General features: G+C 40.0%; 2 protein-coding genes across 4 annotated transcripts; both read left to right on the top strand.

Moving 5' to 3' along the window:
- The first annotated feature begins 561 nt into the window (after positions 1 to 561).
- LOC112282537 (chitin elicitor receptor kinase 1-like) lies at positions 562 to 4,401 on the top strand. Of its 3 annotated transcripts, XM_090250242.1 has the most exons (7): positions 568 to 882; positions 1,237 to 2,513; positions 2,681 to 3,017; positions 3,176 to 3,206; positions 3,386 to 3,402; positions 3,646 to 3,884; positions 4,038 to 4,401. In XM_090250242.1, exons 2-7 carry the CDS (start codon positions 2,169 to 2,171, stop codon positions 4,074 to 4,076), a joined length of 1,008 nt encoding a protein of 335 aa, XP_090106368.1. In that variant the 5' UTR covers positions 568 to 882; positions 1,237 to 2,168; the 3' UTR covers positions 4,077 to 4,401. The 3 variants fall into 3 exon arrangements, with proteins under 3 accessions (XP_024375992.1, XP_090106368.1, XP_024375990.1); XM_024520224.3 differs by having other exon boundaries at positions 562 to 2,513; positions 3,646 to 3,837; XM_024520222.3 differs by lacking the exon at positions 568 to 882 and having other exon boundaries at positions 1,042 to 2,513.
- Positions 4,402 to 7,959: 3,558 nt separating this feature from the next.
- Positions 7,960 to 13,557, top strand: LOC112282536 (chitin elicitor receptor kinase 1-like). Its single transcript, XM_024520221.3, has 12 exons — positions 7,960 to 9,182; positions 9,421 to 9,757; positions 9,974 to 10,004; positions 10,342 to 10,562; positions 10,750 to 10,940; positions 11,122 to 11,211; positions 11,362 to 11,458; positions 11,631 to 11,785; positions 11,911 to 12,014; positions 12,293 to 12,470; positions 12,592 to 12,690; positions 12,801 to 13,557. Exons 1-12 carry the CDS (start codon positions 8,847 to 8,849, stop codon positions 12,906 to 12,908), a joined length of 1,947 nt encoding a protein of 648 aa, XP_024375989.1. The 5' UTR covers positions 7,960 to 8,846; the 3' UTR covers positions 12,909 to 13,557.
- Positions 13,558 to 14,199: the final 642 nt, after the last annotated feature.

Here is a 14,199-nt window from a genome sequence, read left to right as displayed (position 1 = left end):
TTTTTTTTATCCATATTAGTGATGTGATTTTCTAGGGTATCATTTAAATCCGCTGCAACATGATAACTACGATGCAGTACATCTTTTTAATATACCATAAAATGTACAAAATTGAAAGTTAAAAGAAATCCTTCATGACTTCTCAAAAATCCCAACTGTCTGCCACAGAAATTTAATACTTTGTACATGCTAAGCAAGATTTTCTGTACCAGAATCAAATCTCACGGAACACAACCCCATATTCATTCAATTGGAGCATCTCTTCACCATGTTCTGATTCAGATCTCCAGCCCCCAAACAACAGTAAGTGATCACCTGAGACTCAAACATTACACCCAATTGTGATTTCCTCACATCAATAGCAAAGGGATCAACTTCCCTTCAGTTTCAAACTATAAATTAAAAATTCAGTATGTCACGTTTACAGTACTAGAATGAATCAATGAATGGCAGAAGAGTACTATAAAATCTCGCAATTTGGGATGCTGCAGGAACCGACAATCATGCAGAAGAAAACAAAAAGGAGAGACCTTGGGAATACCGAAGCTGGTGTGTTGTTGAGTTGCGTCCAGTTTCAGCTCAACGAGCTCGGAGACAAAGCTGTCAATGCCCATGAAGAAAAAGCAGAGTTTGTATCAAAGCTCACAGCATAGGCTGCAGCCGCCACCTAGAATAGGTCTCTATTGGTTTTCATTTTTTCTTTTTTTACTCTCGATGATCCTCGAAGTGTATTTCTCAGATTTAGTCAATAAAGTGCTTGTGTTCTAACCCACATGTGATACAACAGTAGCAACTTCCTTCTTCTTCTTCTTCCTCTCACTTTCAACGAGTAGAAGCATGGCCACAGCTCGCCGATGTAGTCGCACAAGTCTTCAAACCGAGGCATGTCACTATTCAACAAGTAGATGTGTGATAAATAATGTATGACTGCATCTTGTTTCAACGGAGAATAGTCATGTTAGTTTCCTACTACCCAAGTTGAATATTCCGCCACAGACTGAGAGCTCCCTCGTGCATTGTATTAGGTTTTTTTTTTTTTTTTTTTTTTTTTTTTTATCTCAACTGTCTTCAAACACGAGTAGAGCGTATTGTGAAGATTACACACAGGGATTGAGCAAATCCTCTTTTGTTTCCCTAATTCGAGAGAATTGATGTTTCCCCACAAATGGTATAGTCGTAAGTCTCATGACCTTGTGTCGCACTTCTGAACTCTATCCCTTTTTCTTTTTTTAACAGGATTGGCAGGAAAGTGTTAAGGGTGATGTGGGTGGCGAGATAGTCGCCATCTGGAAAGAATTGCAGGTATAGTCAAAAGACTAGAAATCATTTCTGTTGTCAGTCGGGCTAATGCCAAGTTATCTGAGTCTTCTCTGTTATTGGACTTCTTATCCTAATATATTTCTTCACCAGATCACTGGTCTTGCTTACCTACGAGCTCCATCTCATATTTATAAGTAGGCTCATATGGGAAGAAGGTCTGGGCCTCATTCTCGGGGATTTAGTTTCGGTCAAGTTGCTTGATTCGTCATTACACTGTTGATGCTCATTGAATTGGACGCAACAAATTACGTTTAGAGGCAGTCGTGCTCATCCAAGATTATGTTCACTCAAGAGATTTGTCTCAAATAAAATCTCGGTCGATCTATTGGTATCTGCATCTTTTTGTGGAATGATGGAGGTGGGCTCACTTGTCACACCGACTTCAGCGACATCTGCCACAGCTTTATGAGAAGCAAGGGCGCGCTTCGTAACCTCCCTCTGCATGCAATCAAGTTGTGGTAGATGATATCGTGGAAAGCCAAGTTTTCTCTCCTTCGCGCGAGGAATTAGTCGCGGCAGTTTCTTGAATTGGGCCGTCGGCACGGACTCGACTTAGTCATATGCAGTCGGTAAATCAACAGTCCGCTATCTGTTGATGGAACACTGTAGTTAAGATTGGCAGTCAACCTTATACCCGCAAATTTGGTTTCCTAAGTCATTCTCAGCTCCAGGACCTCGAAAGCTTTGCATAGAGATGCCGTTCTCGCAGCTCAATGACCGATGTTGGGTGTGAGGAGTATCTGCATCTTCGGCCATCGTCACGGCCAGAGAATGTTTAGCTATCTATGTGAGCTTTAACTTGAACACTGAGAATACGACTTTCATCTTCTACCTGCAAGTTCACGAAGATGCGCTACATGAGGGAGCAGAATAATGCACTGGAAAGACCATGGCGGCCGAGGAAAGGGTTGGTGTGGCTTTTTCTGATCCAGTGGTCTTTCATTGATCTCTGGATAGCAGAGGCCGGCTGTATACCACAGAGCGGGTGCAACACTGCGTATGCCTACTACAAAGTCCAAGCGAATGAGACGCTGGATTCAGTCGGAGAGAAATTTCAAGTGACATCTGACGAAATTCTAGCGGTCAACCCCAGCATTGTTGACAAGCAGAGTATCGTTACCCATCAGCCACTGTACATTCCTTTCAATTGCGGGTGCATACAAGACCAACTATTGCATATGTTCAAGCATCAGGTGTGCTTGTAAAGTCGCTCACAAAATTTTCATTCATACATTGAGCAGTCATGGACATTCCTTCCCTTCGCTTCTGGGTTTCATTTGATGATCTGTGCACTTGTGAAGTATTCTGCACTGATTTAAAATGTTTTCGGTGCTTAGAGTTCGTTTTTTTGAAATTTTAGGTTCAAAGAACCAATACTATAGGTTTCATCTCTAAGAAAATCTACGAGGATCTCACCAAGGAAACTTGGATAGGGTACTGGAATGGAATACCTAACCTCAATTTCATTGAAACCGGAACTAGCATGAAAATTCCTGTTCAGTGCTTCTGTGGAGACCCGAGAGTGAGCCTTGGTTACGGCCTTTTCCTAACTTATGTGGTGGCGGCTTGTACTGCTGGAAATGTGAGCGGCCTTGCTTCGAATTTCAACACAAGTGAAGCGCTTCTGAGGGTGTACAACCCTCTTGTGGTCTGGAATAACTCACAGCCCGAGCAATATGCTTTTATCCCGGTGGCAGGTACAAGATTTCTCTCGATTCGTTGCCAGAGTCCATCGATCATCTGCAACCCTAACTCCCATCACCTTGAGATTGTCTTTAGTATAGATGTCATGCTTGCTTATGGCTTCTCTACGTGACTCATTTGTCTGTCATGGGTGCTCGATTGTTGATTTCAGATGAGACTGGAAGTTATCCTCAGTTCGACTTGTAAGTTTCCGTGATCTCCTCTCATGTTTATCACGTAGACCATGTCATGCATAATGGTTTTCACAAATCTTTCAGGAGAATCTGAATCCTCTAGTTCATTGAGCCTGATACCTTACATATGCTATTTGTGCAAACGAAAGTGTGTATTTAAACTCCTGACCATCTCGTTTGTTCAACAGTGGCTCAAGTAAGCGAGGCAACTTCAAATACCTATACGCCTTTGAAGTTCAAGATATGTGTCTACTTTGTGCATGCACATGAGATAGATGACACAGAGACACTCGACTACAGACAGGCCACACAATCAAGGAACCAGAAGAGTGCCTTCATTCCATTCCTGCTCTAGCTTAAGATCACAACCATCTTGGACAATTGTAGAATATTTGACCGCAGAGAAATTATCATCTAATAATTGTATATGTGTTTGAAAATTGGCCAGGCGATGCGGATGACATAACCATAGCTGGAGTGTTGTTGGGGATTGCATATGGAGTCGCAGGAGCTCTGGCACTTCTTAGTGTTCTTGCAATTTTACACCACTGCTTTACTTTGAGACAGCGAAGGAGGCAACAAAGAGAATATCTGGCAAGCAAACTGAAGGATGAGGACGACCGACCTTTCAAACACAATGGTGGAAATTATCTATATCAACAATGGCCTCCATGTTTGCCAGAAATGGTTACTTTACATATTCTCTTTGTTGTCTGTACTACGCTTTTCTTTTCTTTTCTTTTCTGTTTGGGTACGAGGAAAACAATTGTTTATTTTCTACATCTTATTCTGGTGTCTAAACAGCTTGCATTCCAGCTGATTATCTCAATTTTCCTGCAGAATGAGGATTGTCAAACCACGACGAGCATTGTTGCATGAAGTAAAGCGAGCTTGTGGCTTAGCACTCGTGCATTCGGGTTGGACATAAGGGAATTGTGACTTCACCTGATGATCTCGTGAATTGTGATGAAATTAACGCAACTACCCTGAGTAGCAGTTGTATTGTCCTTCTGAGTCGCCATTCCAAGAGGCACTGGACGCACCGGACTTAATCAAGATTTGCAACCAACTATATTCTTGGATTACTATTGAAGCGGTGTAGAATTGGGTTGGGGTAAACAAGTGGATATTTAGTCATGCCGAATTTGTAGCTAGCATGTTTATATTGTGTAAAATATTTAAGGACTTTTGATCCTTGTGACAACTGGGTTCTTGTGATCACTATCAAATCACATGTTCATGAAAACGTATCAGCCGGGGAAAACACTTCCAAAAGACCAGTACAGCAAAAAAAACTTAACTTTCTGTCAGCCATATGAAACAATCAAGTGATATGGTGGCGACCAAGATGTTGTGAAATCCAGATGAGTGAGGCTTTGGCCAACCTGATCACTGAGTCACAGTCTATCCTAAAAGGCATTGCAGTTCCTAAACTGCATCACAACCATGAAGATTTCGATGCAAATGTTCTGGAGACATGTTGCAAGGATATTGTCCAGCAACACACCCACAGGTTTTGTTGCGCCGAACAAAAGTCACAACGCATGCAGAAGAAGAGAGCTGCCGCATGTTCACCCTCAGAAAAACATTTTATTAGCGTCATACTTGAAGCATCACGAACTGTTCCAAAAAAAAAAAAAAAAAAAAAAAAAAAAACACTAGCAGCAGCCCAATTTCTTCATCCAACCCAGGAGAATCCTGCAACACATCAGTCCAAAGTGCAAAAGAACCCATAATTTCGGTCACTGTGTGTTGGAAAAACAAAGACCTGCACGGAAGTAAGCAAAAAATTTAACCACGAGCTACGAAATCATCGCCTGGGTAGTATTCAGTCAGCAAAGACGATACCCCTACAAAGATAGGCCCGTACCATCCCAACTCTTCCGACAAATTACCACTTCAGTTTCAGTCTCCCAAGTCGCCGAGGCTTTCGACGATTCTCTATAAAGTATTATGTTCGAAGCAAAGTTTTCTTCGACAGCTCTGACTCCAGGATGGGCTTTGGCTATCTCGCCATGATTCCAAAAGCTATTTATTCCACACCAACCAGCCAACACCAGGGAGTCCATGCTCTAGTTATCGTGAGTTCAATGAAATTGTGGCGGTAGCATCTGATCAAAAGAAGCTGTTTTGTGTTTTGTTTTTTGTTTTGTTTTGTTTTGTTTTTTTTTTTTTTTCATCTCTATGAGGAACTGGGCCCTCCTCCTGGTGGTGCCGAGAAAATCGAAGAAGAAGAAGAAGCTGGTGTTGGGGATTCATTCACAGGCATGGGATTATTCTTGCAACCAGTAACGCAGCGGCGGGGGGCTCGTGGGTGCCTTTCCTCTTCCTGACCCGCGTTCTCATTCATCCACGTTCTTTCTCGTTCACTTCCCGTTCGTTATCGTTTTGGATTATTTTCATTCATTCGTTTTCGTCATTGGATTTTCTGTTCGTAGCTCAAGAAAATTGAGATATGAATTTATGTCGTGTTTTGGACTATCATATTATATATTTTTTACTATCATTCGGAAACATTTGGCAGGATATTTGACGAACATTTGCAACTTTGTTGATTGATTGATTGATTTTTTACTAATTTTTTTATGCAATAAGTTCACATAATCATTATGTGTATTCATGTTAAATTACATTTATAAATATTTCATTTATAATATATATATATATATGTATATAAAAAGCATTTGTGAAATAATTTATAATGTTAATATATATATATAATTTATATTTATATTTATATAATTATAATTATAATTTATATTTATATTTATATATATATATATATATATTTTAAATTATGTAATGTTTTAAATGATATTATAATTTATAATGTTAATAATTTATAATATATATATATATATAATTAAATATAACAGTTAAAATATATATATATAAATATAAATTATGCAATGTTTTAAATGATATTTTGTATCAAAAATAATATAAACATAATTTTAATCTTTAATTTTTGCATTTAATTTAATCTATTAATTAAGAAAATTAGATTCTATAATTGTGATATACAAAAAAAATTAAGAGAAATACAATGCCATATGTGTAATATAACTTAATAGTGTAAGTTTTTTAAAATTGTATGAGGCTTATATAAGAGATAGGCTCAAGCTACAAGCACACCTCAAGTTGTTATATGCACACCCATTATGTTTATATACATACCCAAGGTTTCTGATTGGTTCACCCAAATTCTTTTTTTTCTTGTCTTGGTGAGAGTCTTTGTTGTCCTCCTTCTCTCCCTTGCCCCAATGGGGGTTGTGGCCTCCTCCCTCTCTTTCTTGCCTTGGCACAAGTCCCACCGCCTCTCTTCCTTTCTTGTTCGCTTAGATTGCAAGAAGGCAAAGATTAAGCATTGATAGTTGAATATTCCTTATGCATTTCTTAAATGCTTTAGCTCTTGTATACAAATAATGTAGTCTTCTTTTTTCCCTATAAAAACTCTATTAAACTTCTCAAGCTTAATATTCATGGGGTGCAAAAAATACTCTTCTTCTTTCATAAACTCCTTCACTTCTTTTCTTGCAACATGAGCCATAAATCTCCTATCAACCCTAACCTCCCTTTGAGAGGGACTAAAACCTGCACTAGAGCAAGGAAGAGAGGGAGGGGGGCCATAACCTACATCAAGGCAAGAAAAAAGGGATTTGGATGAGTTAATCAGAAGCTTTGGGTGTGTGTGTAGACATAATGGGTGTGCATATAACAACTTAGGGTGTACTTGTACCATGAGCCTAAAAGAAATTATACTAAAATTTTGTTTATTTTTTATATTAAGACTAATCATAATCATTATATAATATTAAATAAAAAATCATAACTTAGTGGTTTAGATAAGATGTATGGTAACCAATCAAAAATATCCTACATAATATTCTTTTAATACTATGCATGCATATCAAAAGAGAAATAGATAATTCATATAATAAATAACTTATAAATAAAAAAAGATTGTATTTATATACAAGTTTTAATTTATCTTGACCTGATTTGATAAAAATTTCTTTCAAATACTAGATCACATTATGAAAGACCAAAATTATATACAATTTTAATAAAGATGTTTATCAACATACAAATTATCAAAAATAAGAGTTTGGAAAAAAAATGTTTTAAATTCAAACACAATTGGACAATCAAATACTTAAAATCAGTAAGGTTACATCACTCTGGTGGTTTTGAAATTACGCATTACACTTTTATTTATCTGCAACATACAGATGCATATATACACATACATATACACATGCATTAGAATCTTTTCTTATGTTGTCAATATATAAGTAAATAAAATAATAAATAAAAATAAGCTACATGTCTAAAGTCCCACATATCCTGTATTGCAGTACTAAAAGAAAAGTTTGAAACTAAAAGAAAAGTTTAGCCTTCTATTTCGAATAATTACAGTATCACAAAACGACATCCCTGCATTCAGAGAATGACGCGATTTACAAATGAATTCTATTCTGTTCAACTGTAAACTGATTGCATCATGTAGAATCATAATACAAGCAATATGCAACAGTTCCGATCTATTCTATTGTCAACTAATTCTAAGCTCTAGTTGGATTCAATTTGCTCAAATATTTTAACTCATCAAAAGTGACAACTTTTCTTGATGCAATTGTGCTAAACCTCGTGTTTTTACATTGTTTTGCAGCCATAGTTTTGCCGAGCAGCTGATGCGAGATGTTGGAGCCGCCATCGCCATCGCCACCTACAATGGGTGAGCAGCCGGGGATTAGTGTCTAGATTAGGGGGAACACGAAGCTAAGCCGCCGACACCGTAACGGAACTGGGTCGCGGCATAAACGTTTTTATACTGCAGCGTGAGTTCAGCGTTGCGTAACGGTGCCGTGTTTTTGCTTTTGTCTCCTTGCAATCAGCAACTTGCACGGCTTCATCACACTCCCCCAGCTCCTCCTTTTCTCCTTCTCTTCGCCTGCAGCGTCGCAGTGACCGGTGCTTCTGCGGGTGGAATTTTGCTTAGACTTGGGATCATTGCCTAACGCGGTTTGAGAGAGGTGTGACGATTGGACGTGGGTGTGCTGTACACGCGGATTATGGTCACTGTGTGAGAGAGACACTGGTAGGTAGATAGTTGTAGAGTGTTTGGAAGTGTTTTGAGCGATTGATACGCTGTGGAGGTTTGTTTGGAAGACTGAAGGTCCACTCAGGTTCAAGAGATCTCATTCATCTCGTTCCTGTGAAAGCAGAATCTTGTCGGCTTGAAGTTGTAGCGAAAGCTGTTCATGTCCATTAGAAAGCCATTGAATAATTTCTGACGTCTTTGGTCTGCAGCGGTGAGGATTCTGGAGTTCTAGATTGAGAGTGATCGCGTTACGATTCATTCTATTGGGATTACTGCCATTGGTGAAGCATTTTCTGGGTTGTGGGTAGCGGTGGTCACTTCCGCTAAGCTCACTGTTCCAATTTAGACCATAAAACTTCCCTGAACGATCGAGAGCAGTAATACCTCTTCAGTTGAAGAGCAGCAAGAGTTTTCTGCCGCCCTCCACAAAAAAAAGGAACAATACGCCGTGACTACGACGGATCAGAAAGCGGTTGTAGCCCATCCATGTGCATGAATACACACATGTGGGTGTAACTGTTTCACTCCGAGTTGGGTTTACCGGAATGGGGCGGCAGGATTCGCTGGCGAAATCACGGGCAGCTGGGAGTGGTATATTGCTGAGGGCTCTTCTGCTTCACTGTGCGTTGTTTGATCCCCGGAGATGTGGAGCTGTCTGTCTTCCAGAAACAGGGTGCGACACAGCATGCGCATTCTATATCATTCAGTATACTGAGACAATGGACTCCATTGGCCACAAGTTTCGAACATCCGAGACGCAGATTCTAGCAGTGAATCCCAGTATTGTTGAAACAAATTACATAGTCACTGGTAATCCCTTATACGTTCCTTTCAGATGCGACTGTGTTAACGACCAAATGTTACACAAGTTCCCGTATCAGGTATCGTTGTTCAACTCCGATACGATTATTCTCAGTTAATTTGTGGTTCCATATCATTGGCATGTTTATGTGGGTGGGCCAGGTTAAGCTTCACGGAATCTCCGCAAGCTTAGTGTAATTCACGTGCAGGTTTTTCTAAATGGCTGTGAGCCTGTTTCGTTGACGTGGTGAGATTTTGGGGGTGGCAGGGACAATTGGGCTGCATGATGTTTGCTCACAATTGGTTTCGTGAATCCAGGTCACTGATGACGGTTCTGTTGTCAATATTACCAGCAACGCCTTCCAAAACCTGACGCAACCTGATTGGGTAGCAAGCTGGAACACTCTTGCAGATAAAAATACTGTGAAAGCAGGAACTTACTTGGATATCCCTGTGAATTGCTCGTGTGGGAACCCTAGCGTGAGTTCTGATTATGGCCTTTTCCTAACGTATCCGGTAGTGACTGGTACGGGTAGCAACCTAAGTGGCATTGCATCGGATTTCAATACTAGTGTAGATCTTGTGAAGCGATTCAATCCAGGCATCGTCTGGGACAATGCACAGCCCACGCAGTATGCCTTCATCCCCATCCCAGGTATCAGTTTCTCAGTGACAGACTATGAATCCTCATTCTTAATAGTTGAAAAGTTGGGTATGCAATTCTCTTTGTGTTGAGCTGATTCTCATCCATTATTTTACGTGATTATGCAGAATGTTAAGTAGCCATGCTTCAATGCGACTTGACAAAAGTTTTGCGCACTGGCTAATGTGACGATTCTGTAACACGTGGGTGGTTGTTTGGTGACCACAGATAGGAACGGGAATTACACCCCATATGGAAGGTAAGTTCAAGATCTTCTCCGACGGTTTTATTTCTAATATTTACGAGTACTGCCAGTGCCATCGAGCACAAAATGCATCCAAAATCTTGCGAACTCGTCACTCTGCACCTTAAATCAAAAAAGTGTTTTTTCAATACCAATACTTTGATAAAAAGAAATGGAATGGAACCTAAGATAGGGTTGCAAGCGAAGCAAAACCCCAACTTTCTATAGATATGTGAACCCTGCTTGCGATTTCTGAATGGAGATCATTTCCAGTGGCAAGCTATTTTTTGTTCCTGTTACCAGTTCGTGACCGGCTTATCCAAACTTACCGTGTGTATTGGATGGGCTGCAGTGGGATAAGTAATTCAGGAGCTGGGGGAGCTAAATCTAGCAATACAGGTGTTGTAGTAGGGGCTGTAGTCGGAGGAGCAGCTGTGCTGTTCATCGTTCTCGCGCTTGTTCTCTACTATTTCTGCGTCTACAAAAGAAGGAAACAAAATAAGAATAGGCGAACGCTTTCACGTCCACTTTTCACCAATAGTGGTGACAGCCACTTCGGATACACAACTCCATGTAGGTATCATCAATTTTGAAGGAATGAGCTAATCCACATGCATTACGTTTTTTTCTGATATGTGTGCTCATTCTACGTCGTCCATTCAAGTTCATTCCCAACATGTTATGGCTTACAACTGTCATAGTTTGCTCACTTCATATCACTAGAGTTTTTGATTTTAGCGTTTTGTGAGAAATTCACCAGCATCCTCGAAGGCGAGCTCAAACCCAGGAAGTAATTCTTTCGCGGCCACATCACCTAAAGATTACAGCACAAATAATTCTGTGGAATACACACATGAGGAGCTAAGAAACGCCACTAACGGTTTCAGCGTGGCAAACGAGATCGGAGCAGGTGGATTTGCAGTAGTCTACTATGGGGAGATACGAGGACAGGTCTTCCACTCACTCTGTGCAGAACTGATTGTGTGGCTTTCCCTTCATTTTCAAGCTGAAACCATTCTCTCCCTCTCACATTCAGCTCCAGAGAAATTTCTGTAATATTTCATTATTTTTCCGGTGTTCACTAAGCATAGAGAACCCTCAGAGCTCTCACTTCCGTGTATGTAACGCGCAGAGGTTGGCTATTAAGAAGATGAACCTACAAGCAACCAAGGAGTTCATGGCTGAGCTCCAAGTTCTCACACATGTTCACCACACGAATTTGGTAAAAGAATTCTTCCTTTAATACTTGAAATTTTATGTTGATGTTGCAGCTAGTTGCGACGTCAACGTGCTATGGCTCCATGTCATGCTAGCATCGCTAGTTCTTGCTTTAAAGATATCTCATAACTCTCTCAGTGACGGATTATGCCAGGTCCAACTGATTGGATACTGTACCCAAGAATTCCTGTTTTTAATATACGAATTTGTGGAGAATGGAACTCTTGATCAGCATCTACATAAGACAAAAGGTAAGACTCCGTTGTAGATTGCCAAGCGATGACAGTTATAGAGATTTAAACCTTACATCAAAATCAGTTGCCAAACTGTACGTTAGTAACTTCAACTTGATTGCCTACAGTCTGCATAATAAACATGGTTTACATATAGCTAGTAATTTTAATGTGTAATATGTGTGTCCAGCTGGCATTGCACCATTATCTTGGTTGTCTAGGGTGCAAATAGCACTAGATGCGGCACGAGGATTGGAGTACATTCACGAGCACACGAAACCGAAATACATTCACCGAGATATCAAATCCGCCAACATACTCCTTGACAAGCACTATCATGCGAAGGTTTAGGGCTCTCGATTCCCTCAAAACGTTGCATCCCTGCTGCTTTATCTCCCGTGATTGTCTGAATTGACACATTCTAGGAGTCGATGGATTCGAAACACTCAATGCGGCGCTGATGTGTGCAGGTGGCCGACTTTGGTCTCACGAAACTCACTCATTCAAAAGTCGATGATAATTCAGCGACAATACCCACAAGAGTGATTGGAACCTGGGGTTACATGTCTCCGGAGTAAGCTTACATAATCGATTGCCATTTACCAATCATAATGCGTCTTCGCCGAAGCGTGCTGTATTGTGTCCGCCTGCAGCACACCGTTTTTGTCGTCCCTCTTGTTTGTTCCATAGCTCCAGTTCAATATCCACTATTTTCCCATCGACCTGTTATTGTGGCGCATTCTAGTTCAGTGGAAGGTAGGATGTGGGAGCCAATTGATCATAGAGGCATAAGATTGCCCATACATGAAAACCAAAGATCCACAGTAAAATTACTCCTAATACTGAGTTCAGGTATGCACGATTTGGAGATGTGTCACCCTTGGTCGACGTCTACGCTTTCGGAGTCGTTCTATTCGAGATTCTGTCCGGCAGAGAAGCTATTATGAGAGGAGCGTCGACCATGACTGGGGAAGCAACGCCTTCTAGCGTTACATGGCGAGAAAAGGAGCCAGGAGCTCTGGTCAATTTTGTATGTGCTATCATATCCCACTGAGATTGGACCTTCAATTTACGCCGCCGATACATTGAAATAACCACTTCTTACAAGCATAGGTTGCTCGTCATTATGACCAGTGTGCTGTTCGTGCCAGTTCGACCCTGTACTTACATCCCCAAACGGAAAAGAGAAGCTGCCGAAGTTCATGGATCCTAATCTGCGAGATAAGTATCCTTTAGAGGCGGCATGGAAGGTAATTCTTTTCCGACTGCCCAATTATTGAAGCTACTGTCCATGTCTTTCGGTACAACAGTTTCCTTCTTCCGAGCTGAACCCATGTCACTGAAGCGGGTTTGTTTCCAGATGGCGCAACTTGCAGGATCGTGCACACAAGACCTCCCCGAGCACCGGCCAACCATGCGGACTGCAGTGGTGGCCCTTATGACTTTGTCATCGGCAACACAGGAGTAGGAAGTCGGAGGAGCTTCGGCAGCGGCACTCATCAACATACCGGAACCACCATGATGAACATAACAGCAGATAAACTTTGAGTTACAAAGATACTCATGTGCAGTAAATCTGTTTGTGAAATCATCAATGTCAAGACAAACATGACGAGAAGTTTCGATACGTAATCTCTCAACTCTTGTAAGCAGCTTTCACTAGTCCTTGCAAACATTTACGACGTCGGTGTCGCAATGGGATGCACCGCAAGAGCAACACTCTCAGCCAGGGCGTCCATTTCAAGCATAGTTCACCTAGAGTTCGGCGTGGTTTTGCTTGTCATATGTAAACAAAACCCATGATTTTCTCATTATTCATGAAGAAACTCTTGCGAGTTACACTCAGTCTTGAACAGAAGGATTTGCCTGAAGTTTAAAATGAGAGATCATTTGCTGACGATCGACACAGTGTGCATAAGCTGCACCGAGCCACATTTTGGATTCTCACGTAGGGCAAAGCTGCCGTTAGCTTCGAGGAGCAGGAGAATGCTATTTCTGTGTATGTAAATGTTGGTCAAATGTTCAGTGCTTCATCGAATTCAAGCACCTGTATTCATTAATCAAATTTGCATAGACGTAAATAAATAAATAAATAAATAAATAAACCTATTAATCAATCTAATTATCTATGTATGTCACTGTCTGTCCCAGGGAAATTTTGTCAACATCATTTAATACCTTGTGTGTTTCATAAATTAAGTTGTATGAATGTATCACATGTCTCATGATATTTTAAGGAACCCAAAATACGGTTCACAATCCTTGTGTAAGAAGATAAAAAGTGTTAAGAGAGGAATATTATTAGAATTTGTTTTTGAAAGAATTATTCTTATGAACCCAAATGATATGATTTTCATATATATTCTTAATTGATTGATCATATTTTTTTATTGTTTGATTTCTAATACACATCAAAGTGTGGATTTTGGGAAAGGTCTGTTTTTATTATAGATATTGTCTTTTCCAAACTTATGAGGAATTTTTTGTATTATTATTAATTGATGGTGATTTTCAAATGCTACTCTGTTAAAAATATGACAATTAAGACAATTGTGGTAAAACCCATTCTATATTTCAAATACATGTATTTAGTTTTATAAGTACAAGCATAAAAAAATATTATTGTGATAAACTCTAAATGGATTGAAATGATTGTTGCACATTTACTTGAGGATGAGTTTCACTACTGCAAATTACCCTAAATGTATAGATTTCAATTTATTAAATACATCTTCTAGACTTCACTATTGCATTGAACA

The sequence above is a fragment of the Physcomitrium patens genome, chromosome 5 (assembly GCF_059467195.1).
Source record: "Physcomitrium patens ecotype Gransden chromosome 5, ASM5946719v1, whole genome shotgun sequence".
NCBI classification, from domain to species: Eukaryota; Viridiplantae; Streptophyta; class Bryopsida; order Funariales; family Funariaceae; genus Physcomitrium; species Physcomitrium patens.
Note: the sequence above shows the minus strand (reverse complement) of the source record. Positions and strands in the feature narration are given on the sequence as shown.